Consider the following 25,394-nt stretch of genomic DNA (forward strand, 5'->3'; position numbering starts at 1 on the left):
TTTCAGTAGGGTTGTCCCGATACCACTTTTTTAAGACTACAGACCCATGTGATCCGATTCATATCCGAACTGCCAGTTCGCAGTGCGATATGCGAGCTGAAATGGGGGTGTCATTAACAATGTATTGACACTCCCCAGAAGTTCGCATATGGCAGTGTGAACCGCCATGCGAGTCAGGTGCGATGCGGGATCTGCAGTGGATTTGCAGGGTTCCCGCATCGCACTTGTGTGAACCCAGCCTAAAGGTCTGGAACTTAAGATTCCACGGGGGTGCATATTTCAGTCCTTTATTGAGGGTCGTCATCTCTTCTTTAGAAAGTTCTTTGGTGCCAAGATTGATAATGTCAGTTTCACCTAAGAACGCTTAAAAGATTTTTTTTAAGGAGGCATCAGTTTTAAGAACAAGGTTCATAGCCAAAAGATATGATAGTAAGGCCCTAGATTCCCTTATAATGGAAGTCAGTAGTAGAGATCGTCAGGAACCGTTGGGCGATAAACCTTCCCAAGAGGATAATACAGATGATTTTGGTGTGTCTTTTTTTACTACATATTCTAGCCAACACTGGGCAAACAAGAGGATTACTAAGGCCCCTTGCACACTGGGGCGTTTTTCATGCGGTACAGCGCTAAAAATATCGCTGCTATACCGCATGAAAAATCATGCCCTGTAGTGTTCAATGTGAAAGCCCGAAGGCTTTCACATTAAAGCAGTGCACTAGCAGGAGCGCACCAAAAGTCCTGCTAGCCGCATCTTTACCGCGGTATAGGAGCGGTGTGTTCACCGCTCCTATACCGCACCTTCCCATTGAAATCAATGGGAAAGCGCGGTAATCCCGCGGTATTAACCCTTTTTCGGCCGCTAGCGGGGGTTAAAACCTCACCGCTAGCGCCCGAATATCGCGGTAAATACGACGGTATAGCCGCGCTACAAATAGCGCGGCTATACCGTCACCGCGGCTGCACGCCTCAGTGTGAAAGCAGCCTAAGAGACATTGGCCGATTATCAAGAATTACTGTGTTCTAGGTCCTCTTTTGTCTGATCGACCCTGTGTCATATTATGGGGTGCATTCAATTTAAGGAACACAATAGCACCAAATGTTCCTGACCCACCTTTTTTGGTGATCTAAAGGGGTATTATCTATGTGGGAAGTGCCAGGCCTGTAAAATTAATATCCATCGAGGTAGGAGGATTACTGAATTCACCTCAGCAAGTACAGGAGTCACTTACCCTATAAAGTCGTTCATTACATGTACGACAAAATGTGTTGTCTACCTTATTAGGTGCCCATGAATACGTGGGGCACACTATTCGAAAGCTGCACATCAGATTAGGGGAGCATATAACCAACATTAGAAAAGGTTTTGATAAGCATAATGTTTCAAAGAATTATGACTTGAAACATAATCGGGACCCTAGAAGTACAATCTTCGTCACCATTGAAAATTATGTGGCCCACTGTCATGGGAGCAATGGTAGTTGGGACATATCTAGGGCCGAGACTAATTGGATATATAAATTGGGTTTCCATGTGCCCAAAGGCTTGATTGTGGAGTGGGACATACAATGTTTTATTAATAACAGTTGATGTCCCCTCTATCACATACTGGCTGTTAGTCATTTACTCTGTATTGGCCATTTAGCCCTCCCTTATTTTTCATTTTTATCTTTCTATATTTTATTCCCATTTTTAAGCTCCTAATTTGACACATTGATTATCTTCAGCATTTAATAAAGCTTTACACTTTGATGTTGCATATGTATATATGTGTTTAACACATGTTAATACACACGTTTCTAATTGAATTTATGTTTAATGTATTCAATTCTTGATTTTTTTTATTTTGTTTTGTATTAAATAATACATTTTGAATACATATATAACAGTGTAAGGTCTGTTGGCAACACAGTGAAGCAAGCCTTTGCAATTATCCATTTGGATATTTTTATTTTCTCATTTCACCACAAGATGGCAGCACGTGCCTTTTTCCATTGGTTTGTAGTTTTAAGTAAAGTGGTTGTAAACCCTTTACAACCACTTTAACCAACAGGTAACCCTAGATTAAAGCTTGCCTGTAGATGCTTGAAATATCTCCACGGTTTAGGAGATATTTACTAAAATCACGGGTGCCGCTGTCTACGGCACATGCGCACTTTAGCAACAACAATCGTGCCGTTCCAAAAAGGAGGGCCTGACTAGCGGCACCCACGCGCATGCACGGGAGTGACATCACTGTGGCTCCGGCCAATCACAGCGCGGGAGCTGCGATACCCGGAAGTAACCACTGGGAAAGATGTCGGCCGCTCGAGTGGTGTACGAGGAAGGCTGCGGGGGCTTCGATCGGAGGCGTGTATTACATAATGAACTAGTAGGCTATGCATACTAGCTCATTATGCCTTTGTCTTGCAGGGTTTTTTTTTGGCATTTTTTGTGCCTTTATTTTCCCCCTTTAATTCTGTGCCTTCCCAGGACGATGGACATAATTCTACCAATGGCTGCATTGAATACTTTTCTCACTTCATCCCTGATGGGCTAAGCTCGCTCATCCAATGAGCTCCTTTGGAACATTTCGTTTAACCAATGGCATCGCTACTTTGTCTTGCCAATGGAGTATATATAGTGCAGGCGTGTGGATGTACACCTGATGACGTCTATTATGACGAAACGATCGTCGGGACGCTACGCACACACGTTCTGTGCATGCGCGATCACTCTTATGGACCATTTACCTGTTTGTTTGCATTGGAGACTTTTAAAAATCCCGAAAGAGACATCGCACACTATCTGAAATCTTTGTTTCCTTGCATAATTTTTTTTTTTTTAAAAGGTATCGATAATCCTTGCATATTTACATATCCTGATACTTAGGCTACCTGATCATTGCCCAGTGTTTTATAGAGGCTTCTGGTGGGAGACACTTGGACACCTCTTGCGTGGATCCTTGATCCAACAAATCGCTTTGTGACCCCCCCCCCCCCCCCTAAATAAAAGGTGGTCGCAGGCTTTCTGGTAAGCCTTTAATCCTACTGTGGTGATGGGTATCACGCTGTCAAGCTTTTGATCAATGATTCATATCTCACATGGGATCCCTTCCATTGAATTTCAGCCATATATGACATTTTTACATTTGCACTGCTATTTGATATCACATTTGGCACTGTATATTGATATTACACTTTATAGTTTAACACATACTTTTTATGCATTGCGTTAGTCATATATGAATTTTCTTTTCCTTTGTGTCTATTACACATTTGCACTTTACACTTATCACATGCAACACATGCATTGTGTCATCTTAAAGCGGAGTTCCACCCAAAAATGGAACTTCCGCTTTAAGTGAACCCCTGACATACCACATTTGGCATGTAATTTTTCATGGGGGGGAGCTGGTGCCGTGGAGAAGAGCGGTATTTCTTACGCCTGCATCGCTGGACCGTGGGACAGGCGAGTGTCTGATTATTAAATATCAACGGCTACACTTTTTGTAGCTGCCGATTTAAAAAAAAATTCGGCGGTACTAAGCTTTAAACTGCATAATTTTAGCGCTGCACTTTATATTTTGTATTCTAGTTTAGTGCCCAATATCTGGGTTATAGTGTTCAGCTGCTTTATATTTATTATTAATTTAATTCTTATTCACTAAGCACGGATATAATTTTATACATGATACAGCATCTCTCCCATCGGTCTCTAAACGGAGTACAGACAACACAAATTGATCGTCTTTTTTTAGCAGAGCAGCTCATTTTGAAAAGCAGCAATTCAAGTTTCAAACCCTACCCCACTTCAGCAAAAATGATTGTTTTTAGATGGTTTTATCTCCTTACATATTCAGTGATAATAGTGTTATCCTATTGTAGGAAATATTCCAAGAGGAAGTAGAATGTATCTAAAGTGTACAAGACATGCAGTACAAAGTAAGAATCCCTAAAATAAGATGTTTCCAAACAGTGAACACTGACTTGTGACATCATTTACATGGGTCTACAAATCAAGTATTGGGCAGGGGATCTATATGTCCAAATCATTACAGATGTTGGAAAACTGGTTCTTTTTCACAATAGTATAGCCAAGTTTTCATCAGACAAAAAAAAAAAAGGGGGAAGGACAACAACATAGGGAAAACAGTTTGTTAAACAGTACGATGTGATTTCCATTAAAGTTTCCATTTAAAATCTCAACTATTTAAAGTGGATGTAAACCTGATTCATGAAATTTGAGCTGGGCACATATATTTGCTGTGTTTTCTTATCTCTCTTCAAAGTGTATGTCCAGTGTCATTCTCTTGCTCCATTCTTCTGTCACGATAACTTCTCTGTCTAGTTCTCCATCAACGGTGATAAAACCAGCCTGAATTTTGTGTCAGGGTGGGTGCTATAAATAGATTAGCAGAGAGCTGGTCTATTATCTGCCTACTTGGAGAGGGGGTGTGTGCCTTTCCTCCAATCAGCTGTCTCACAGTGTAAGAATCCACACCCACAGGTGAATCAGGAAGAGAACATTTTAGCAGGATGTGCACTTTCTAAACAGTATATAAAGCTGAAGACAACAGATATGCATGTAAAACGTATGTAGGGAGATTTGTTTCATCTCTGTGTATCATCTGAGGCTGTTCACTTCACTGAGTATATGTGAGGTTTTACATCCACTTTAATGAAGTATGTTTTGCAGACAATGGCAACAAAATGCTTTAAACACTACTGAAAAAGTCTTTGGTCAAGTGTCCAGATCACTTCATTATCAAGCAGGTCTCAGCCACATGGGCTATTCTTTGTTAACTCTACAGCACAATTGAGAATGTTTATTGTTCCGTCATGAATGATCTTCGAACAAAATAAATCTGACTTGTTACACAGATTGCAGGTATTTACAACAAACAAGTATTGATTGTGATACTATTGGGGGACCATATGACATGTATAGAAAAATACTTTGTTACTAAAAAAACATGCAAAGAGTTTCAGGTGTGTAGAGATCATTTTTGACCACGCATTGGTACATCTGAAGAGCTATCAATCTAGCAAAACTTTTCATTTAAAAAAAAACTTGCCTTATCTCCAGGTTTAAAGTATTTCACTGCAAGTCCACACTCCATTACAACTCCGGAAACATCTCTTCCTAGAATTATAGGGAACTCACTGCCCGCTGTTTTCATGAGCAGGGGATCACGAGTCATACTCAGGCTGGCAGCTCCATAACCATCTGCAAAATATGTATATTTGGTTACACACTGACAGCAACATTTACTGGATTCACTGGTCACATCTTTCTAGATTAGGCGTTTCTATACTCCAGTTCTTAAAGCACCCCAACAGGTCATGTTTTCAGGATTTCCCTCAGATGAAATGGTTGTGGTAATTACTAAGGCAGTGAAACTGATCAAATCACCTGTGCAAAATAATGGAAGACCTGAAAACATGACCCATTGGGGCACCTTGAGGACTGGAGTTGGGAAACACTGTTCTGGATCATAGATTTCTGCAAATCATGATTAACAAAGGAACATATCATTCAATTACAAGTATCAGAAAATATACCAAAGCTTAGGTATACTGCCTACATGGCTACTCTAACAATTTATGCACACACACATATACATATATATATATATATATATATATATATATATATATACACACACACACACACACACACAGTTGGGTTCATAAGTTTACATACCCTGGCTGAATTTATGATATCTGGGCCATTTTTCAGAGAATATGAATGATAAGGCAAAAACATTTCTTTCACTCATGGTTAGTGTTTGACTGAAGCCATTTATTATCAATCAACTGTGTGTAGTCTCTTTAAATCATAATGAAAACAGAAACTACCGAAATGACCCTAGTCAAAAAGTTTACATACCCTGGTGATTTTGGCCTGATGCACACAAGTTGACACAAAGGGGTTTGAATGGCTATTAAAAGGTAATTATCCTCACCTGTGATCTGTTTGTTTGTAATTTGTGTGTGTGTGTGTGTATATATATAAAAGGTCAAAGAGTTTCTGGACTCCTGACAGACCCTTGCATCTTTCATCCAGTGCTGCACTGTTTCTGGATTCTGAGTCATGGGGAAAGCAAAAGAATTGTCAAAGGATCTGCGTGAAAAGGTAGTTGAACTGTATAAAACAGGAAAGGGGCATTAAAAAAAAAAAAAGATATCCAATGAATTTAGAATGCCAATCAGCAGTGTTCAAACTTTAATCAAGAAGTGAAAAATGAGGGGGTTCGGTTAAAACCAAACCACGGTCCGGTAGACCAACTAAAATTTCAGCCACGACTGCCAGGAAAATTGTTCGGGATTCAAAGAAAAACCCCCAAATAACTTCAGATGAAATACAGGACTCTCTGAAAACATGTGGTGTGGCCGTTTCAAAATGCACAATAAAGAGGCACTTGAAGAAATGGGCTGCATGGTCAAGTCGACAGAAGAAAGCCATTACTACGCAAATGCCACAAAGTATCCCACTTACAAGACGCCAAACAGCACAGAGACGAGCCTCAAACCTTCGGACACAAAGTCATTTGGAGTAATGAGACCAAAATGTAGCTTTTTGGCCACAACCAAACACGCTAAATTTGGAGAGAAGTCCACAAGGCCTATGATGAAAGGTACACCATTCCTATTGTGAAACACGGAGGTGGATCGCTGATGTTTTGGGGATGTGTGAGCTACAAAAGGCACAGGAAATTTGGTCAAAATTGATGGCAAGATGAATGCATGTTATCAAAAAATACTGGAGGAACATTTGCATTCGTCAGCCAGGAAGCTGCGCATGGGACGTACTTGGACATTCCAACATGACAATGATCCAAAACACAAGGCCAAGCCCACCTGTCATTGGCTTTAGCAGAATAAAATGAAGGTTCTGGAGTGGCCATCTCAGTCTCCTGACCTCAATATCATTGAGCCACTCTGGGGAGATCTCAAATGTGCAGTTCATGCAAGACAGCCCAGGAATTTACAGGAACTGGAGGCTTTTTCCCAAGAGGAATGGGCAGCTTTACCATCTGAGAAGATAAAGGGCCTCATCCACAAATACCACAAAAGACTTCAAGCTGTTTTTGATGTTAAAGGGGGCAATAAACGGTATTAAGAACTGGGGTATGTAAACTTTTGATCAGGGTCATTTGGGTAGTTTCTGTTGCCATTAGGATTTAAAAAGAGTAAACACAGTCAAATAAGAATAAATGGCTTCAGCCAAACACTGATGCCGCGTACACACGACCGTTTTTCGGGTTGTAAAAAAGTAAGTTTTTTTTTATGTCATTAAAAACGATCGTAAAAAATGGGCATTAAAAATTTAGAACATGCTCTAATTTTTCACGTTGTTTTTAACGTCGTAAAAAATGGTTGTGTGTGGGCTTTAACGACGTGAAAAAAAACGTGCATGCTCAGAAGCAAGTTATGAGACGGGAGTGCTCGTTCCGGTAAAACTAGCGTTCGTAATGGAGATAGCACATTCATCACGCTGTAACAGACTGAAAAGCGCAAATCGTCTTTTACCAACACGAAATCAGCAAAAGCCCAAGGGTGGCGCCATCCGAATGGAACTTCCCCTTTATAGTGCAGTTGTACGTGTTGTACGTCACCGCGCTTTACTAGAGCATTTTTTTTTTTCACAATCGTGTGTAGGTAAGGCCGGTTTATCAATAAATCGGGTTGAAAAAAACGTTGTTTTTTCTAGACCATTAAAAATTTAATTTTTTACAACCCGAAAAACGGTCGTGTGTACGCGGCATAACAATAAGTGAAAGAAACGTTTTTGTGTTATCATTCATAGTCTCTGAAAAATGGCCAAGAAATCATAAATTCTGCCAGGGTATGTAAACTTATGAGCACATCTCTCTCTCTCTTATATATACATATATGCACAAAACATCAATCACATACACATCAGGACCAAAACATTTTTACATTTCAGCTATAGGCCTACTGATTTGGCATTCAGTTGGACACGAATTACAATACTGAAGTGATGCAAATATTTTTTTTGAGTGGACAAACAAGACAAACTTGTTAATCTGATCTTCAACACATCATTTTGTTTCCATTTTAAAAGATAAAAAAGGGGTAAGCAACAAAATAAAAAAAATAAAAAAAGAAGAACACAACTCTTTTATTCCAGGTCAAATATTAATATTTTAATGGCTTAAAGTGATTGTAATTGAAGAATTTTCCTGTACAAAGGCACTGCAGATCTTGCTTTTGAATTTTTCATAGCTGCTCTCGTCCCACCCTCCTGATACAAACCTCAGTGGTGCTGTGTTGTGTAGTTCTATTGGTGAGTGGGCCGATGCTGGCTTAGGATGTCCCTTCAGTGAGTGAGACTCACAGACACTAGTGACCACCAATGTGAAAGAAGCACAATACACTAATCATTAATGTAAGAGAAGCACAGACACAGACTGCCAATTTAAGGAGGGCACAGGCACTGACCACCAATGAAAGGAGGGCACACACAATGACCACTAAATAAAAGAGGGGCACATAATCCAACCATCCTGATACTAGGTAGATTATATTTAACCTTGTCCCTTTAGGCCATGCCTGATATCCAGGACAATTTAACATCAGCAGCACGTTGCGAAATGTATGTATATGCCAGGGAATTAAAAAAAAAAATTGTTTGGGTAGGTGTCCCCAAATCTCAATTGCAAAATGCGGTCAACATGCTAGGTTTGCAGTCCCTGCCGGGAAAACACAGTGATTACTGCTAGGGGTTATAGCCGCTGTCAAAAAATTCAACATACTGGTTGTACCCAAGTCAATCAATGGAACGACTTGGGTACATTCAGCCTGCTTATACAGTACATGGACCAAATCTGGGCCAGTCACTGTTGTGTCAGTCAAGATTCAAACCTACCTATGGCCGGCTTAAGAGAGGGAAACTAGTCCCAGGAGCCAAACAGGCTTTGCTACAAGCACACTTGTAAACAGAGCATGCTGACAGTTGAAGAGGGCAGAGTGAACAGACTAATGACCTTATAAGTGTGCTAATTGTCCAGTCAGCAGTGCTCAGTGTTAAATGAATGGGAGAAGCAGTAAAGCATGGGTGCTCAAGCCTGTGGCCCTCCAGCTGTTGCAGAACTACACTTTGCATCAAGCCTCTGCCTTTGGGAGTCATGCTTGTAAGTGTTAGCCTTGCAATTCCTCATGGGATGTGTAGCTCCCCAACAGCTGGAGGGCCACAGGTTGAGCACCCATGCAGTAGAGTCTGACTGGTCATCACTGTTCGCTATTCCCCCCCCCCCCCCCCCCCGAGTTCAGTTGTGCATAAGATTACTAGAAGCGAATATACAAATATATTTAGGTACTTACACTAACTTTATTAAATAAGGTTCTAAAGTATACGTTTTTTTTTACCTTAAAGTGATTATAAACTCTGTTTTTTTTTCTCTATAAAAATAACAAACATGTTATACTTACCTGCTCTGTTACAGTGGATTTGCACAAAGCAGCCCAGATCCTCCTCTTCTCGGGTCCTTCTTTTGTGCTCCTGGCCCCTCCCTCCTGTTGAGTGCCCCCACAGCAAGCAGCTTGCTATGGGGGTACCCAAGCCTTGCCCCAGCGCTGTGTGTCCATTCAGACATGTACAGCGGTTCGGCCCCACCCCTCTATCTCCTGATTGCCTGAGTTTGATTGACAGCGGCGAGAGCCAATGGAGCCGCTGCTGTGTCTCAGCTAATCAGTAGGGGACGTCTTGGATGGCCGAGACACTCGTGGACATCGCTGGATGGAGATAAGGCTCAGGTAAATGTTGGGGGGTGCTGGGGCGACTGCTGCATTCAAAACGCTTTTTATCGTAATGCATAAAAAGCGTCAAGAAAAAAATACTTTAATGTGTTCCCTGCATGGTCATGTTCTCCGACCATGGATGCTCTGTGCAAAACCATTACACAGAGCAGGTATATAACATGTTTGTAATAAAAAAATATATATATAAAAATTACAACACACATTTTGCTTTAGATACACTTTATTAACCCCTCTTGTCTGTTAAGGTACATTTATAACTGTCCTGGTACTCAAGGGGTTAAAGCAATTTGCACAGCTGCAGCCATGAACGTGCAATTCATTTTTAGGGCAGGTGAAGGGCTTTTAGATTAAAGGGATCTGGGTTGCTCTGATCACTTTAAAAGCTCTGGAGGTGTGCACCCCCCCCCCATCTCTTCCCTGCTAGCAGCTGCCGCAGTGGTTCCCATGGATTACATCACTTCTGCATTAACTGCTGTCATTCTCTGGATACTGTATCAATGGAGAGCTTGAAAGAGCTTGTCCGGCCGCCATGGGAGAGACCTGTCAAAGTGGGCCAGTCTGGATGAAGTCCAGGGCCAAATTTCTGTCCCAGTCCAGCCCTGTATATGTGTATTAAAAAGCATCCCTATACATGCTCAAATCCAACAGTGTAGGGTACACATATGTATGTAAACATAAATTGTACTACACATGTGGCAGTATTTCAGTGACCATCAGAGTGAGAGCTGTGAACACTTTTAAAGTACAATTTATGGAGAATTTTAGGTGCCAACGTTTTTCACAGGGGCATGCAAGTGGGCCTCATGCACACTGGACGTTAAAATATATACAATACAATATAAAAACGCCAGTAGCTTTGCAGTGACTTTTTCAACGTTTTAATTGGGTTTTTGTTCCAATGGATCAAAAACTTTAAAAACCGCTGGCGAGACACTTTTGAGCGTTTATTGGTATTAGATTGTTTTTACAGCTGAAAAACTCCTCTCATAACCCACTAATTTTAGGGGTTTTTTTAAAGCCAAAAACTGCTGATAACAGCCTATGTGTGCATGGACCAAAAATAGCTGCTGTTAAAAACGTCCAGTGTGCATGGGGCCTAAAGCTCGTTTGGCTGGGCTTCTTCTAAGGGTCACAGAAGTGAAATTCATTTTGCACTCCCGTGACCCCTTTTCAGCGGATCGCGGACTGAAATCTGCTCTCTGCTGACGTCACATAGATCAGTTCAGGCACCACGTCATCCCAACTCTGGGAGCATGGATCTGCCAGGACTGATGGCTGTCTCAGTGAGCCAATGAGACCGCCGCTCCCTGCCCCTCCACAGCTTAGCGCTCCAATGAGCATGGAGGAGCTGAGCAAGAGAGCTGCTGATTGACAGGCAGCAGCTCTCTGCTCAGGGATCCAGTCCCATGCTGCATCTACCTAGGCAAGTATGATTATGGCAAAATTTGGATTCCCATACTTCTCTTTTAAAGTATAAACAGACTCATAAATCAGCTGCTTAAATTTACATGGCTGTTCACTGCCCAGATCATCAGATTTCTGCATGAGGTGTGGCCAGGTGTTTAAGATAAGCTGTTCACAGGAAGTCCATACAAATAATGAGAGCTGACATTGTCAGTTGCATGGGAGGGATGAGTGGCTTTGTATGCAGGCAGTTTGCATGCAGAGTCACTTATCTGTCCCTAACTGCAGGTAATCGCTTACTTCATGTGTGATACACACATGTGTTATACATTGGAAGCCTGTTATTGATTTGTACTGGCAGAGCATCTGTAGCTGATCACAAACACTTGGCTGTACCCTCTGCAGAAATTCACTGATCTGGGCCATGTACGACTATCTGAATGAGCCCTTAGATCTACCAACTACTAAGTGGTGCAAGGGTCTGCCTGACTGAAAAAAGATGAATTGTTATGTTTAGGAGTAGGGATGAGCTCCGGCGTGTTCGCATAACCCATGTGCAGAGCCTGCCAGGAAGTCGGCACTGCGCTGCACTAATCACAGGCAGGGAGACATTTCCCGATCTCTGCAGCCGCGCATCGGTACAATGTCTCACTGCATGTGATTAGTACCGACGGCAATCAGCGATTTTTTTCGTGACTGCGACATTATGGCGGACACTTCGAACAATTTTGACACTTTTTTGGGACCATTGTCATTTTCACAGCAAAAAAAACATTAAAAATGCATTGTTTACTGTGAAAATGACAATTGCAGTTTGGGAGTTAACCACAAGGGGGTGCTGAAGGGGTTAAGTGTGACCTCATTTGTGTTTCTAACTATAGGGGGGTGTGGCTGTAGGTGTGACGTCATTGATTGTGCTTCCCTATAAAATGGAACACACGATCAATGACGGCGCAACAGTGAAGAACGGGGAAGCTGTGTTTACACACAGCTCTCCCCGTTCCTCAGCTCCGGAGACCAATCGTGGGACTCCAGCGGCGATCGGGTCCGCGGGTGTCATGGTCACGGAGCTTCGGACCGGGTCGCGGGTGCGCGCACGCAACCCACGGCTGGGCACTTAAAGAGGTAGTACTTGTGCCCAGCCGTGCCATTCTGCCGACGTATATGTGCAGGAGGCGGTCCTTAAGTGGTTAAGTTGACTGGACAATCAGACTGTGAGAATTACAGGGGTTGTAAAGGTTCGTTTTTTATTTTCTAAATAGGTTCCTTTAAGCTAGTGCATTGTTGGTTCACTTACCTTTTCCTTAAATTTCCCTTCTAAATGTTTTTTTTCTTTGTTATCTTTGTCTGAATTTCTCACTTCCTGTTTCTCCTCAGTAAGGTGTTCAGTAATCTGTTCTAAATGACTTTGATTGATGATGATGGAGGCAAGCTTACTAAGGACAAACAGGAAGTTGGAAATTTAAACAAAGAAAAAAAAACATTTAGAAGGGAAATCGAAAGAAAAGGTAAGTGAACCAACAATGCACTAGCTTAAAGGAACCAATTTAGAAAATAAAAGACGAACCTTTACAACCCCTGGTGAATTGGGTCATGGCTTTGATAAATAATCCTCACTTTATGTTCTCATTCTGTTTTCCTATACGGAAGACACAAAAGATCGGAATGTTTTATGACTGCACCCAATAAGTAAACCATCCGGGGCAGTCGTCTGCAGCCAATTGGAATCCAGACTGAATACTCCAGCTTTCTGCACATGCTCAGTGTATGGTGATTAAGGATGAGCTCCGGCGTGTTCGCACAGTCCATGTGCAGAGCCTGCCAGGAGGTCAGCACCGCGCTGCGCTAATCACAGGCAGGGAGGCATTTCCCGATCTCTGCAGCCGAGCATCGGGATAATGTCTCCCTGCCTGTGATTAGCGCGGTGCGGGCTCTGCACATGGAGTGTGGGAACACGCCGGAGCTCATCCTTAATGGTGATCATAGTAAACTAGGACTGAAGGTGCACTGATCCATACTCACTTCTCATATTGACATCAATGGGGTTGATACTTGCAGCATGCACCTGGATGATGATTTCATTGGGGTAATTGATGACAGGGAAAAGCATATTTTCATTGAAGCGCAGGACATCATTCTTCCCGTAATCGTCGATCACCCACGCTGGCATGATGGTGTTTCTTACAGATGACACATGGATTCCTCTGTTCTTCCCAGGTGTTATTATTCGAATTGGTCTCTTATATAAACCAGCAGTCCTCCACAAACATCTACTACATGCCATACTGAGCATTATCAGTGCAATCTATAAAACAGAGCTATTAGTTCCAAATATTCAACGTGCAAATGTCAGTTTCTATGAAGAACACATCACTTTGTGAATAATGTGCCCATTGGTATTAAGCTACCCCAGCAGCTGTAGGTGAATACACTGAGACCTTTGTCAAACTTCTCACATAAAACATGAGTTCAAAGAAAAGAACTGCCACATTACAATATTCAAGCCTGCGAATTGTAATATTAATTCCCCCGCTCTGTCCTCGTTCTCCGTGTTTCTCTTGTTCTCATGGTCTTGTCTCCTCAGTGTCCTCTAGGCACTTCCGCGTTCCGAGCCTCGTTGTGCTTCTTTCCATAGGGGTCACGGTTTACTAAAATAATGACCAATCCGCTCTTTTGACATTGTCAGGTGTCTGTTTGCCAACCAACACATGTCGGCTTCCGTGCGCATCACGACTATGTAGTTGTCTGTTCAGTATAATAATGCTTGGGATAAGTTTACGTGAGGTGAGTGATTAATACGAAGAGGTTTTGTTTCGCTTTGATATCGGTAAAGGATAATTGAATTAAATTCGGTGCTGGGGTTAGAATGTCACAGCTTGTATGACTTAGAGCTGAAAACACTTGTCAGCTCATATAACCATAGTACGTTTGAATGTAGTAGGGAATGTTTTTTTTCAGTCCCCCTTTGAAGAGAATTCCCTTTAAGCGGGGGTTCACCCTATAAACAAAAAAAAATAAAAAATAATTTCTTCTAGCATAAAATTAGGCATAGTAGCGTGATTTTTTTTGCCCGGTACTCACAGTGCAATCCTCTATAGAAGATTCCGACTCCCAGCGGGGAATGGGCGTTTCTATCCAGACGGAGGATGATTGACGGCCGGCTCTGGCACGTCACGCTTCTCCCGAAATAGCCGAAATAGGCTTGGCTCTTCACGGCGCCTGCGCATAGTCTGTGCGCAGGCGCCGTATAGCGCCGTGAAGAGCCGAGACCTACTCCGGCTGTCTTCGGGGAGCGTGATGTGCCAGAGCCGGCCGTCAATCATCCTCCGTCTGGATAGGAACGCCCAATCCCTGCGGGGAGTCGGAATCTTCTATAGAGGATTGCACTGTGAGTACCGGGCGAAAAAAATCAAGACGGGCATACTGTAGCTCGCGCTACTATGCCTAATTTTATGCTAAAATGTTGCTATGGAGGGTGAACCACCGCTTTCACTTCATGCCTGTAGAATCAAAATTAAAGCACAATTCCATCCAAAAGTGGAGGTTAACCCTAAAACCTTTTTTTTTTTAACATTAGATTGATGCTCGTTTTGTGAAGGGGAATCGGGTGTTTTTTTTACAATCGAAGCAGTGCTTACCGTTTTAGAGATGCATCTTCTCCGCCGCTTCCCGGGTATGGGCTGCGGGACTGGACGTTCCTACTTGATTGACAGGCTTCCGACGGTCGCATACATCCGCGTCACGATTTTCCGAAAGTAGCCGAACGTTGGTGCGCAGGCGCCATATAGAGCCGCACCGACATTCGGCTTCTTTCGGCTACTCGTGACGCGGATGTATGTGACCGTCGGAAGCCTGTCAATCAAATAGGAACGCCCAGTCCCGAAGACCATACCCGGAAGCGGCGGAGAAGATCGCTCTCTAAAACGGTAAGTACTGCATCGATTTAAAAAAAACTACCCGATTTCCCTTGACAAAATGAGCCTCAATCTACTGTTAAAATTTTTTTTTCGGGTGAACTCCCGCTTTAAGGACTCCTAACCCCCTGACATGCCACATTTGGCATGTCATTTTTGGGGGGGAATGTAGGGTGACCAGACATCCCCAGTTTCAGGGACAGTCCCCGGGTTGAGGACACTGTCCCCAGATTGGATTTGAACAGGGGCTGGGGCAAATTCAAAAACAGTCAGTGCAGAATTAAAAAAGAAATACCCCTGCTCCACTGCACCTACTAGCTTAGGGGGGTGTCTTTTTTTCATTATCTGTGCCCCTTTCTGATGATCGTGTACTGGTCAGAGCGGAGGGACCATTTCTTCAGTTTCGGGCACACGCCCATTCATGTTCGCCTTGGCTCAAGTCCCGGCCAGCCGCCTGCCTGCTTTTCTCCTTGCCTTGCCTGGCGGAGTGATCTTCCTCCGCTCCCCACCCAGTAGTAGCCGGGCACGGAGAGTGAGACTTGAGAGGCTGTGAAGCAGGCAGGGGGCGGCGGTAGTGACGGGCAGAGAGAGGCAGCTGGGCTCAGCTGACAGTGTGCAGCAGAAACAGAGAGAAAGCGGATCAGATCGTGGGGCTGCCAGTGCCTTCAAGACTTCAACGCAGTAGTGCTTTGGGGGTGTATGAATAGACTACATTGCAGTGTGTCACATAACATGTCTGCTGGATGCTGATTTTGGCAACTTATTGGTCATATGTATCAGCACCCAGCAGCCATGTTAAGTGACACACTGTGACAGAGCCATAGTAGAGTGCCTGCTGCCTGTGAGTTATCATAATGCTGATGATGTTAACCAGTTGCTGATCGCCTGATAGCAGATTCTCTACTACAGGACGGCTGCGCAGGATCATGTATACTGTATACGTAATCCTGCATTTCTGGGTATGGGAGCCAATCAGCGGCTCGGGCGCACCAGATGTCCACCAGTAACCGCTGATTGTTATGTTCAAAGACAGAACTGTGGTCTGCCTATGTAAACAAGGCAGATTGCCGTTCTGTCAGTATGGAAGACATTGATCCTGTGTTCCTGCAAAGCAGGTACAGGTATCTATGTCTTCCCTTATTAAAAGCACCTCCCCACAGTGAAAAAACACTTGTTAGGCACACATTTCACCTTTTTGATTGCCCTCGATGTTATCCCCTTCCCAGCCAGTGTCATTAGTAAAGTGACAGTGCATATTTTTAGCACTGATCACTTTTTTAGTGTCACTGGTTGCCACAAAGTGTCATTAGTGTCCGATTTGTCCACCGCAATATCGCAGTCCCGCTATGAGTCGCTGATCGCCGCCAATACTAGTATAAAAAAAAAAATTCACCTTATGTTATACCCAACGGAGTTATACATTTCACTGTTATTTTTAACAGTAAACTCAGCTTATATAGTGAAATACAGTATTTAAAATTCTGACTGACTGTTTAGATGTTGATTTTTGAAAGCAGCGGTGTTCTGTTGGATTAGAAAACCTGTGAGATCATCAGGCTTGCCTCTGCTTTCAAAAATCAACATCTACGCAGTCAGAATAGGGGGCCCTCGGGCGCTGCCCCCCCCTTACGCCCCCTTTAATTTGGCTGCTAGCGCCCGCAGTGTTCTCTATGTAAACAAGGCATTTCCCTGTTCTGCCTAGTGACATGACGGGCTTCTACTGCTCCCTGTCATCGGGAGCAGTGATCTCTGTCATGTCAGTGGTAGCCCATCCCCCCACAGTTAGAATCACTCCCTAGGACACACTTAACCCCTTGATCACAGACTAGTGTTTAACCCCTTCCCTGCCAGTGTCATTTACACAGTAATCGGTGCATTTTTATTGCACTGATCGCTGTGTAAATGAAAAGGGTCCCAAAATAGTGTCAAATGTGTCCGCCATACTATAGCAGTCACGATAAAAAACGCAGATCGCCGCCATTACTAGTAAAACATTTTTTTATAAAAATGCCATAAATCTATCCCCTAGCTTTGTGCACTGGTCCAAATCGTTTAGTAGAGGGGGAGTATGGTTTAGGGTTGTTTTTCAGTGGTTGGGCTTGGCCCCTTAGTTCCAGTGAATGGAACATTTTGAACAATTTTAAGCTCCCAACTTTGTAGGAACGTGGGGATGGCCCCTTCCTGTTACAACATAACTGCGCACCAGTGCACAAAGCAAGCACGTGAGTTTATAGCTAGGATCCAAACATACTCAAGCTTAATGCACTTCCTGTGTGCTCTGTTCCCACAATACAAGTGTGGTAAGGTGTGCACCATGTCACTACACTGCGTTGCAACATGCTGTAGTGCCTAAAGGTGAATAAAGTGTCATTTTGTGACACTTCAATAAAGTTAAATGAAAATGTAAACAGTGCAGTGTGTTGTAATAAGGCCTAGTGCCAGCCCTAATGCCCCTACACAACAGACACCAGGCACACTTATATTAGTGTGCAGGCTGATGTAAACTAGCTCTTAAGTCTCTTTTTAGTCAGCCATTTTAAATCATGACGTTTGGTATCTTGGTTTATTAAATGTTATATTGTGTTTGTGTGCACGAAAATTCATTTAACCCCTTGGCGCCGGCCACACGCAAACAAGTTGCCTCTTGGCACCTGGTCCTTGGTGCCAAGGGGGTGCATATTTGCGTAAATTGCTGTCAATACGGATTAAAGGTCGACCGATATGGGTTTTTCTCTGGCCGATACCGATATTTAGAAATTGCGGCGGCCGATATATGATGCCGATTTATTTGGGCCGATATGTTAGGCCGATTTATTTATTTTCCTCGCCCTTCATCTCATAAAATCTAACAGTTAGACCCCTTTCACACTGGAGCGTTTTCAGGCGCTTTTGGGCTACAAATGGCGCCTGTAAAGTGCCTGCAAAAACGTCTCCCCTGCAGTCTGTGTAAAAGCCTGAGTGCTTTCACACTGAGGCGGTGCGCTGGCAGGACGTTAAAAAAAAGTCCTGCAAGCAGCATCTTTGGAGCGGTTTATACCACTCCTGCCCATTGAAATAAACGGCACTGCTGCCGAAGAGCCTGCAAAGCGCTTCTGCAGTGGCGCTACACTAGAGCATTTAACCCCTTTATTGGCCGCTAGCTGGGATATAAGCGCCCCGCTAGCAGCTAAATAGTGCCACTAGAATGACAGTCCAGTGTAAAAGCAGCGGAGTTCTGCTGAAAAAAAAATTAAAAGTCAGCAGCTACAAATACTGCAGCTGTTGGCTTTTAATATATGGACACTTACCTGTCCTGGGCGCACGCGATGTCGGCACCCAAAGCCGATTTTTTCCTCGGGTGCTGCTGCCGACATCTTCGGTAAGGGAATCAGGAAGCCTTGCAGCTTCACTTCCTGGTTCCCTGTTGTGCATGCGCGATCCCACTGGTCCCTGCTGTCTTCTGGGACCTGTGCGTCTCCCAGAAGACAGCTGGGGGGCGGAGTAGGCTCCAAATGAGGCATAGGTCACCACGGTGATCTATGCCCGGAAGAGGGAGCAAATACTTGGATTACACAGGTATCTGCTCCCTCCTCCCCCCTGAAAGCTGCCAAATGTGACACTGGAGGAGGGGAGGATTCCGAAAAGCAGAAGTCCCATTATTACTCCGCTAAGTAATAAGTGATACAGAAAATTTCTTACATTTAAACATTTATTTTAAACACAGCAAGCCTCCAATCAGTGCACTTGTATGTATAATTTAGATTAAACAATATATATATCTTAAATACACAAAAACAGGAATTTTAAAACTTATGGGCTAACTTTACTCTTTCGTTTTTTTTTTTTTTTTTTTAATTCATTAAAGTTTTCCAAAAATAATTGCGTTTGAAAGACCGCTGCGCAAATACCGTGTGACATAAAATATTGCAACAATCGCTATTTTATTTCTTAGGGTCTCTGCTAAAAAAATATATATATATAATGTTTGGGGGTTCTAAGTGATTTTCTAGTAGAAAATACAGTATTTTTACTTGTAAGCAACAAGTGTCAAAAAAGATTGTCTTTAAATGGTTAAACTGAGAACACTCCTACACATGAGTTCAGTTCATTGAAGTTTAAACATTGTATCTCTTATCTCCGACTTGGCAGGCTGCCCAGGAGGGAGAAGTCACTTCCAGGGGAAACTTCTCAGGCAACTTGCATTGAGTTCTATAACAGAAGCTATTTGCAAGTCGCGCTGAAGTTTAATCTCGCTGAAGTTTAATCGGCTTTCTTTCCCAGCACAATCGGCTGATAAACACCAATTATTGGCCGATATATCGGTCGACCTCTAATACCGATTTGCCAGGAGCGTTTGCGCTTCTGCCTCAGTTACCCGCACCTAACCGAAAGCTGCTTGTGATTGGGAGTTTTTAGATCACATGACAGCCAATCACAGCAGTCACATGCTCTTAAGCCCCGCCTTCCAGCATCATAAATCTTTTTAAGGGCTGGGAGGCATCGGCATGAAGAGGTTAAGTACATTTTTTTTCCTGACAATTTTCATTCGACTATTGGCTGCACAACTATTGTGTGACAAACAAAAAATTTCAATAGCCACCATTTTATTCTGCAGGAACTATATCATGTCTGGAGGTTCTAAGGAATTTTTTTAACAAAAAAAAGCTGGTTTAACATGCATGTGAAATTTTTCAAAGGTGCCCCACACAGAAAATGGTTAATGAATAAAATAAAAATCTATTGCCTTACAAAATAGTGCTAATTGATAAATCAAAGGAATAAATTGATAAAATATAAAACTGAACAATTAATAATATTGGTGATGAATTCATTAATCTAATAGTCAATCAATCCAAAGTCTATGTAGATTCTTAGTGTTGTGATTCTTATCCATACATCGTCACCAAGGCTAATATTTTTTGATGTGAATGTACAACGTATATGTAAAGCGCTGCATAATTGACAGCGCTATATAAGTACCTAAATAATAATATCACCTGATGAGTGTGAGTAAATTGCCTACTTCCCAAATGGACATGACGACCTCTTTAACTAAAAAGGTCACAACAGGCGTTTTGGATATATCAGTGAGCTTGTTGATATGCCAATGGAGCTGTAGCTGGAAACCTTTTCAATAGGATTCAACTCTCCACCCCAGGTAGACACCCCAGGTAAATAAACATAAAACAGGGCCATAGTGTAATACAGTTTTAATTTTTTTTAAATGATTGCATAAAAACAAAATGCCAAATGGCTGCTCACATTGTGGACAAGAATGGCAAGGCCTTCAATTTTATAAAAGGTATATCAACGATATCATACTGCTATGGGAAGGGTCCCAAAGCAGCCTAGAATCATTTATAGGGGCTATGAATGGCAACAGTTATGGTCTAAAATTCTCAGCCCTTTGAAATAAGGAGACCATCAGCTATTTGGATCTAGTACTAACTAGGGCCGAAACAACTAATCGATTAATCGACAACTAATCGATTATGAAATTAATCGATTACAATTTTCATAATCGATTAATCGGCCAGTAACATAATGGGGTTTAAAAAAAACTAAAATTAGCCCTTTATAGTACAAAAAAGCAAATCTCTACTGTAAATATTACTTTCACTGTCCCACAGTAAAAAAATTAACCCCTTACAGTAGCGATTATTTGCTCTTTTTGTACTTATTTTTGTTTTTTTTAACCCCATTATGTTACTAAACATCTCAGGCCTGGGTTCACACCTCTGTTTTTTTTTGGTGCTTTTTGCAGAAACACACTACAGTTCATTTACATGTTTTCCTATGGGACACGTTCACATCCATGATTTTTTTTAAGCTGCTGCGTATTTGGAAAGGGCAAGAAAATTTTAACGCAAAACGGTGTAATTTTTTTTTATTTGGTTCAATATACTTCAATGGAGAAGCTGCAGAAAAGCATGTCATGTGTTTTTGCGGAAATTTGTGTTTTGTAATCTGCCCAACAACAAATTGGGCCAAAACAAATTAAAAATTCATTTTTTTTTTTAAGGCCATTAATCGAAACAATAATCGGCCAACTAATCGATTATGAAAATAATCGTTAGTTGCAGCCCTAGTCCTAGACCTTTCCAAATACGCAGCAGCTGAAAAAAATCATGGATGTGAACGTGTCCCATAGGAAACCATGTAAATGAACTGCAGTGTTTCTGCAAAAAACACACAGAGGTGCGACCCCAGGCCTGAGATGTTTAGTAACATAATGGGGGTTAAAAATAACTAAAATTAGTAAAAAAATTAGCAAATAATTGCTACTGTAAGGGGTTCATTTTTTACTGTTGGACAGTGAAAGTAATATTTACAGTGGCAATTTGCTCTTTTTGCACTATAAAGGGCCAATTTATTTATTTTTTTAACCCCATTATGTTACTGGCCGATTAATCGATTATGAAAATGGTAATCGATTAATTTCATAATCGATTAGTTGTTTCGGCCCTAATCACAACACTAAGAATCTACATGGACTCTGGATTGACTATTAGATTAATGAATTCATCACCAATATTATTAATTGTTCAGTTTTGTATTTTATCAATTTATTTTTATCAATTTATTCCTTTTGATTTAGCACTATGCACTTTATTATGTTTTGTATAATCACAAATGTATATCAATCCATAGGATTTTTGCATAGCACTTTCACTAGCGCCCCCATCACACATCACTTCACCTCTCCACCGGCCCATGTCTTTAAGTGACCTTTACTCTGTTCAAGCGCTGTAGCCTCAATCGGACCTATCAACATCTCCCATATCCCTTGCTGCAGTTTCATTCTCAGATCCCTATCCCCCTTCTGTGTCCTACGCCACTGAGCCTAACCACTTCTGAGGAAAGGCCTATTGTAAATGTGGAGTCTGCAGACAGCACTGCTGCTGCTTGCAATTATTAGTTCCACTGATTTTGTTCATTCTGTTATTTACGTATGTGTTCTTTGTGTTTTTTCAGATGATTTTAGTTTCTTTACTCCTTCACAGGCAGCTGCTGCCCTGAGGCGTGGTCAACTAAGCCCTATAGAATTGTGCCAGAAGTGTCTGTCATTTATCAAGGAAACCAGATTTCTTAATGCTTACGTAAATTTAACTGAAGAAGTTGCCCTTAAACAAGCCGCTGAGGCAGAAAAACGCTTCAAACAAGGTATAGTTCTTTATAAGGTGCACAATTAGTATGGCTTGAGAAAGGCAGATTTCAATAGGCAGGATTGCTCACTTTTCATCTTTTTTACTAAAGCCAAATTGTGGGCAACAAAAATATGTAAAGCTCTGTCCAGTAGTGTATTTAGGTTTTGTGCTGCCCTAGGCCTGACTAAACTCATGCACCCCCTAATTTAAATATGACTCACCCCTTTGTGTTTAAGACCCGCCCTGAAATTTTCGAGTGGGGACACTAGTTCTGAGGGCCTGGGGGGGGGGGGGGGGGGGGTCAATGGATTTCCTTAATTTGCATAGGTTTCCTCTCACTTTCTGTTTGGCTATGGGGCAGGAAGTGTAGGGAAATCTCTGCAATGGGACAGGGATGGTAAAAAATAAACGGACAGGGGCTATAATCCTCCCTTACTCTATGAAAAAATATGTGTTGCCTATAGTTCTACTTTAAGCACAAATATCTGATCATTTTATGGAGAGGACTAAGAAGTTATAACCATGCCAATGGTGCAGCAGGAAACATATAGCACAGTAAGGAAGGTTTGTGTTCCATAATGATAGGACAGTCAAAATTAGAAGCAGCAACCCACAGTTGTGGAATTCCCGGCCGTCCATATACCGGAAGCAGTGCAGCCGCTTTATGGGGGCGCTAGACTAATTTGCCTCTCAGCCCAGTCTGCCCCATAAGACTGGCGCTACACTAACAGTGTAGCGCAAGCCGGTGGGGACTCTTTCCGTGCTGCCCCCCCTGCAAAGACACCTGGTTGAGTATAAGTTACTGCAAGCACTTATAAGAACTCAAGTATAGATGTCCTTACCTCAGCTGTGAATTAGCGCCAGGAAATAGACACAAGACCATTTAGTGGTAAGTGAACTCAATGTATTGGTACAGGTTAGAATACATGGTGGTTTGAGCATACATGAGAACACAGAAGGTAGGTTCAAACACAGTCCACTAGACAGTATAATCACTATGCCAGGGTAGCTTAGACTAGAGTTCTGTACCACTAGACTGGAATTAACTCAGCAAAGTCAACAATAATCAATGAATATAAGCATTAACTGCAATGTGAATAATAATACTATACCTAGTCTAGAGTGCACTCTAGAAGAATGGCTAGGATATGGTGCAATGTCCCATAAGAGGTACCTCCTTGGCATAAGCAATAGGTGAAGGTCTCTGTGTAACGGCTGCAAAAGGACAGTTTTTAGTCCTACCTCTTCAGCCGGCTAGCATTGGGGCCCAAATGTACCATTGGTGCACATGAGAATAGTCCCAGTCGAGCCTGCAGGCAGCAATATGGCTACTAGATAACTGCATGGTCCGTTCCCAAAGAGCGCAGTCTCTCTAGCAGCATACAATAAATCCCCACAGCAGCAGCTCACCAGTCCCAGTGATATTGCAGTTCACTACCCAGTCACAGTGATTAGTCCACTCTCTGCTCTGACTCTTGCTGTTGTCCACTCTCTGCTCTGACTCTTGCTGTTGGCACCCCCACACCCAGCGCTCTGGTTCCTGCTCAGTCCACCGATATGTAGCAGTAATGGTGCACATTGGACAGCAATGTGCATGCTCCAGTCTCTCACGGCAAGAGGAAGCTGTGTTCTGTACAGCCTGAAAAAATGCAGACCTTTCCCCTGCTACTGGAAATCTGTCTCTGGGAAATACAGTTCAAAAGCTCTTGATTACAGCAGAGACTCTGTCCTCTTTACTACAGTTCCCACTATGTAGAGCTGCTTTACTCTACCAGTCTATTGAACTATTTCTGCTCAGCAGCTCAGTCCTCTTGCTGATATAGCTGTTAACAAGTTCAACACTGTAAGGCAGCAGCTACAGAGAGCAGCTGCAGTCAGTGTTTCTCTCACTCTCCATTCTTAGCCAAGCACCTGGCTACATTTGCAAGGACATCTTTAATTCTTGGATGTATTTTTGTGAGTCTCTTTTAAACACATAGGCTTTTTGCCTGCAGTTAATTTGTAACTGATCTGACAATGGAGACCTATTTTCAGTGGGGTATGGCTGGCTGCACATTCTCCTTGTACTTACAATGTCTTTTTTGATAAACCACTATGCATGTTCTGTACCTAACATTACTCACTTTATGTGTGGTTAATCTAAAGTATGTAGTCAGAGCTGCTGTTAGAAACCTAATTTTACAGGCGAGAAGGTGGTGTATGATCCCGAACACAGACAATGTGGATTTGGGGCCACTCACCCACATATTATCAAATTACAGTTGATGCATCCCCATAGAGTAACAGGCGCTGCATGAACAAACACTCATTCACATGGCCAGAGTACCTTTGGGAATTAGCCCTTAGAGCTTGTTCATATGTAAGGTTAGGGGGAGGTTAAAATACCACGGAGCTGTGTTTTTACATGCCGCGGCCACAGCAGGAATTAGACCCCTGTGGAACACGGAAAATTCAAGTGAATGGTGCTGCCCTGCAAGTAGCCTGTAACTGAGTGTAATGCAAGCAGTTGCGGTGTGCATGTGCAAGGTTGAAGGGTTAAAGCAGGTGGTGAGGCGACAATTCAGCGCCTCCTTTCCACCTATCAATTGCTCCCTAAAGAATGATCTGAACAGGGATTGCAAAATATGTGTGAACAAGCCCTTTATTTTTTATTTTTTTTACCAGCCTTTGGGGAAATATGAGGGGTCTAAACAGATCCCTGATGTTTCTTTTTGTCTAAACCGAGAAAGGGACTGGTGACAAAGATCCCCAATTCTTTCTCTGCAGATGAATTAACAGGAGACACTCTATACAGGGACTTCTGTTCATTCGCAAACTAAAGAATAGTAAACAGTTTACTATGCTTCTGCGAAGAATGAACACAGGAGCGATCAGTACCAATAACTTACTGCGTTCTTTTAGGAAAGGAAGGGTGTCAGGAAAGGTTTCAACTGCTGATGGCACTGTTGATCCCAGATCTATAAGCTGCCGTTCCAGAGTCCACCAGCAGGTGTCTCTCAGCAGCCAGAAGCTCACATCATCTGATGCAATGAGTCATCACCTGTTGCAGGAAGTATATTTAAAACCCTGTCCATGCTCTTCATTCCTGCTTGATATTCTCTCTCCATGTGTTCCTGATCCCAACCCTGCAGATTTTCCTCAGTTTAGGCCAATACGTATTCTTCTACCTATTTTTGTTAAAAAAA

General features: G+C 42.5%; 2 protein-coding genes across 3 annotated transcripts in view; one reads left to right on the top strand and one right to left on the bottom strand.

Moving 5' to 3' along the window:
• Window positions 1–13,774, bottom strand: part of RTN4IP1 (reticulon 4 interacting protein 1) — a 41,061-nt gene extending 27,287 nt beyond the window's left edge. The window contains exons 1-2 of the mRNA XM_040350188.1: window positions 13,191–13,774; window positions 5,054–5,205 (exon numbers count right to left, since the gene is read on the bottom strand). Of these exons, the coding sequence (XP_040206122.1) occupies window positions 5,054–5,205; window positions 13,191–13,461 (423 nt within the window). The 5' untranslated portion in view covers window positions 13,462–13,774. The remainder of the gene's footprint in view (window positions 1–5,053; window positions 5,206–13,190) is intronic.
• Window positions 13,775–13,833: 59 nt separating this feature from the next.
• QRSL1 (glutaminyl-tRNA amidotransferase subunit QRSL1) overlaps window positions 13,834–25,394 on the top strand; it is an 81,906-nt gene continuing 70,345 nt past the window's right edge. Inside the window, exons 1-2 of one of the 2 annotated variants that reach the window (XM_040350186.1) lie at window positions 13,834–13,952; window positions 22,066–22,225. In XM_040350186.1, the coding sequence (XP_040206120.1) occupies window positions 13,929–13,952; window positions 22,066–22,225 (184 nt within the window). In that variant the 5' untranslated portion in view covers window positions 13,834–13,928. The remainder of the gene's footprint in view (window positions 13,953–22,065; window positions 22,226–25,394) is intronic. The other variant, XM_040350187.1, reaches the window with a different exon arrangement.

The sequence above is a fragment of the Rana temporaria genome, chromosome 4 (genome assembly GCF_905171775.1).
Source record: "Rana temporaria chromosome 4, aRanTem1.1, whole genome shotgun sequence".
Taxonomy (NCBI): Eukaryota; Metazoa; Chordata; class Amphibia; order Anura; family Ranidae; genus Rana; species Rana temporaria.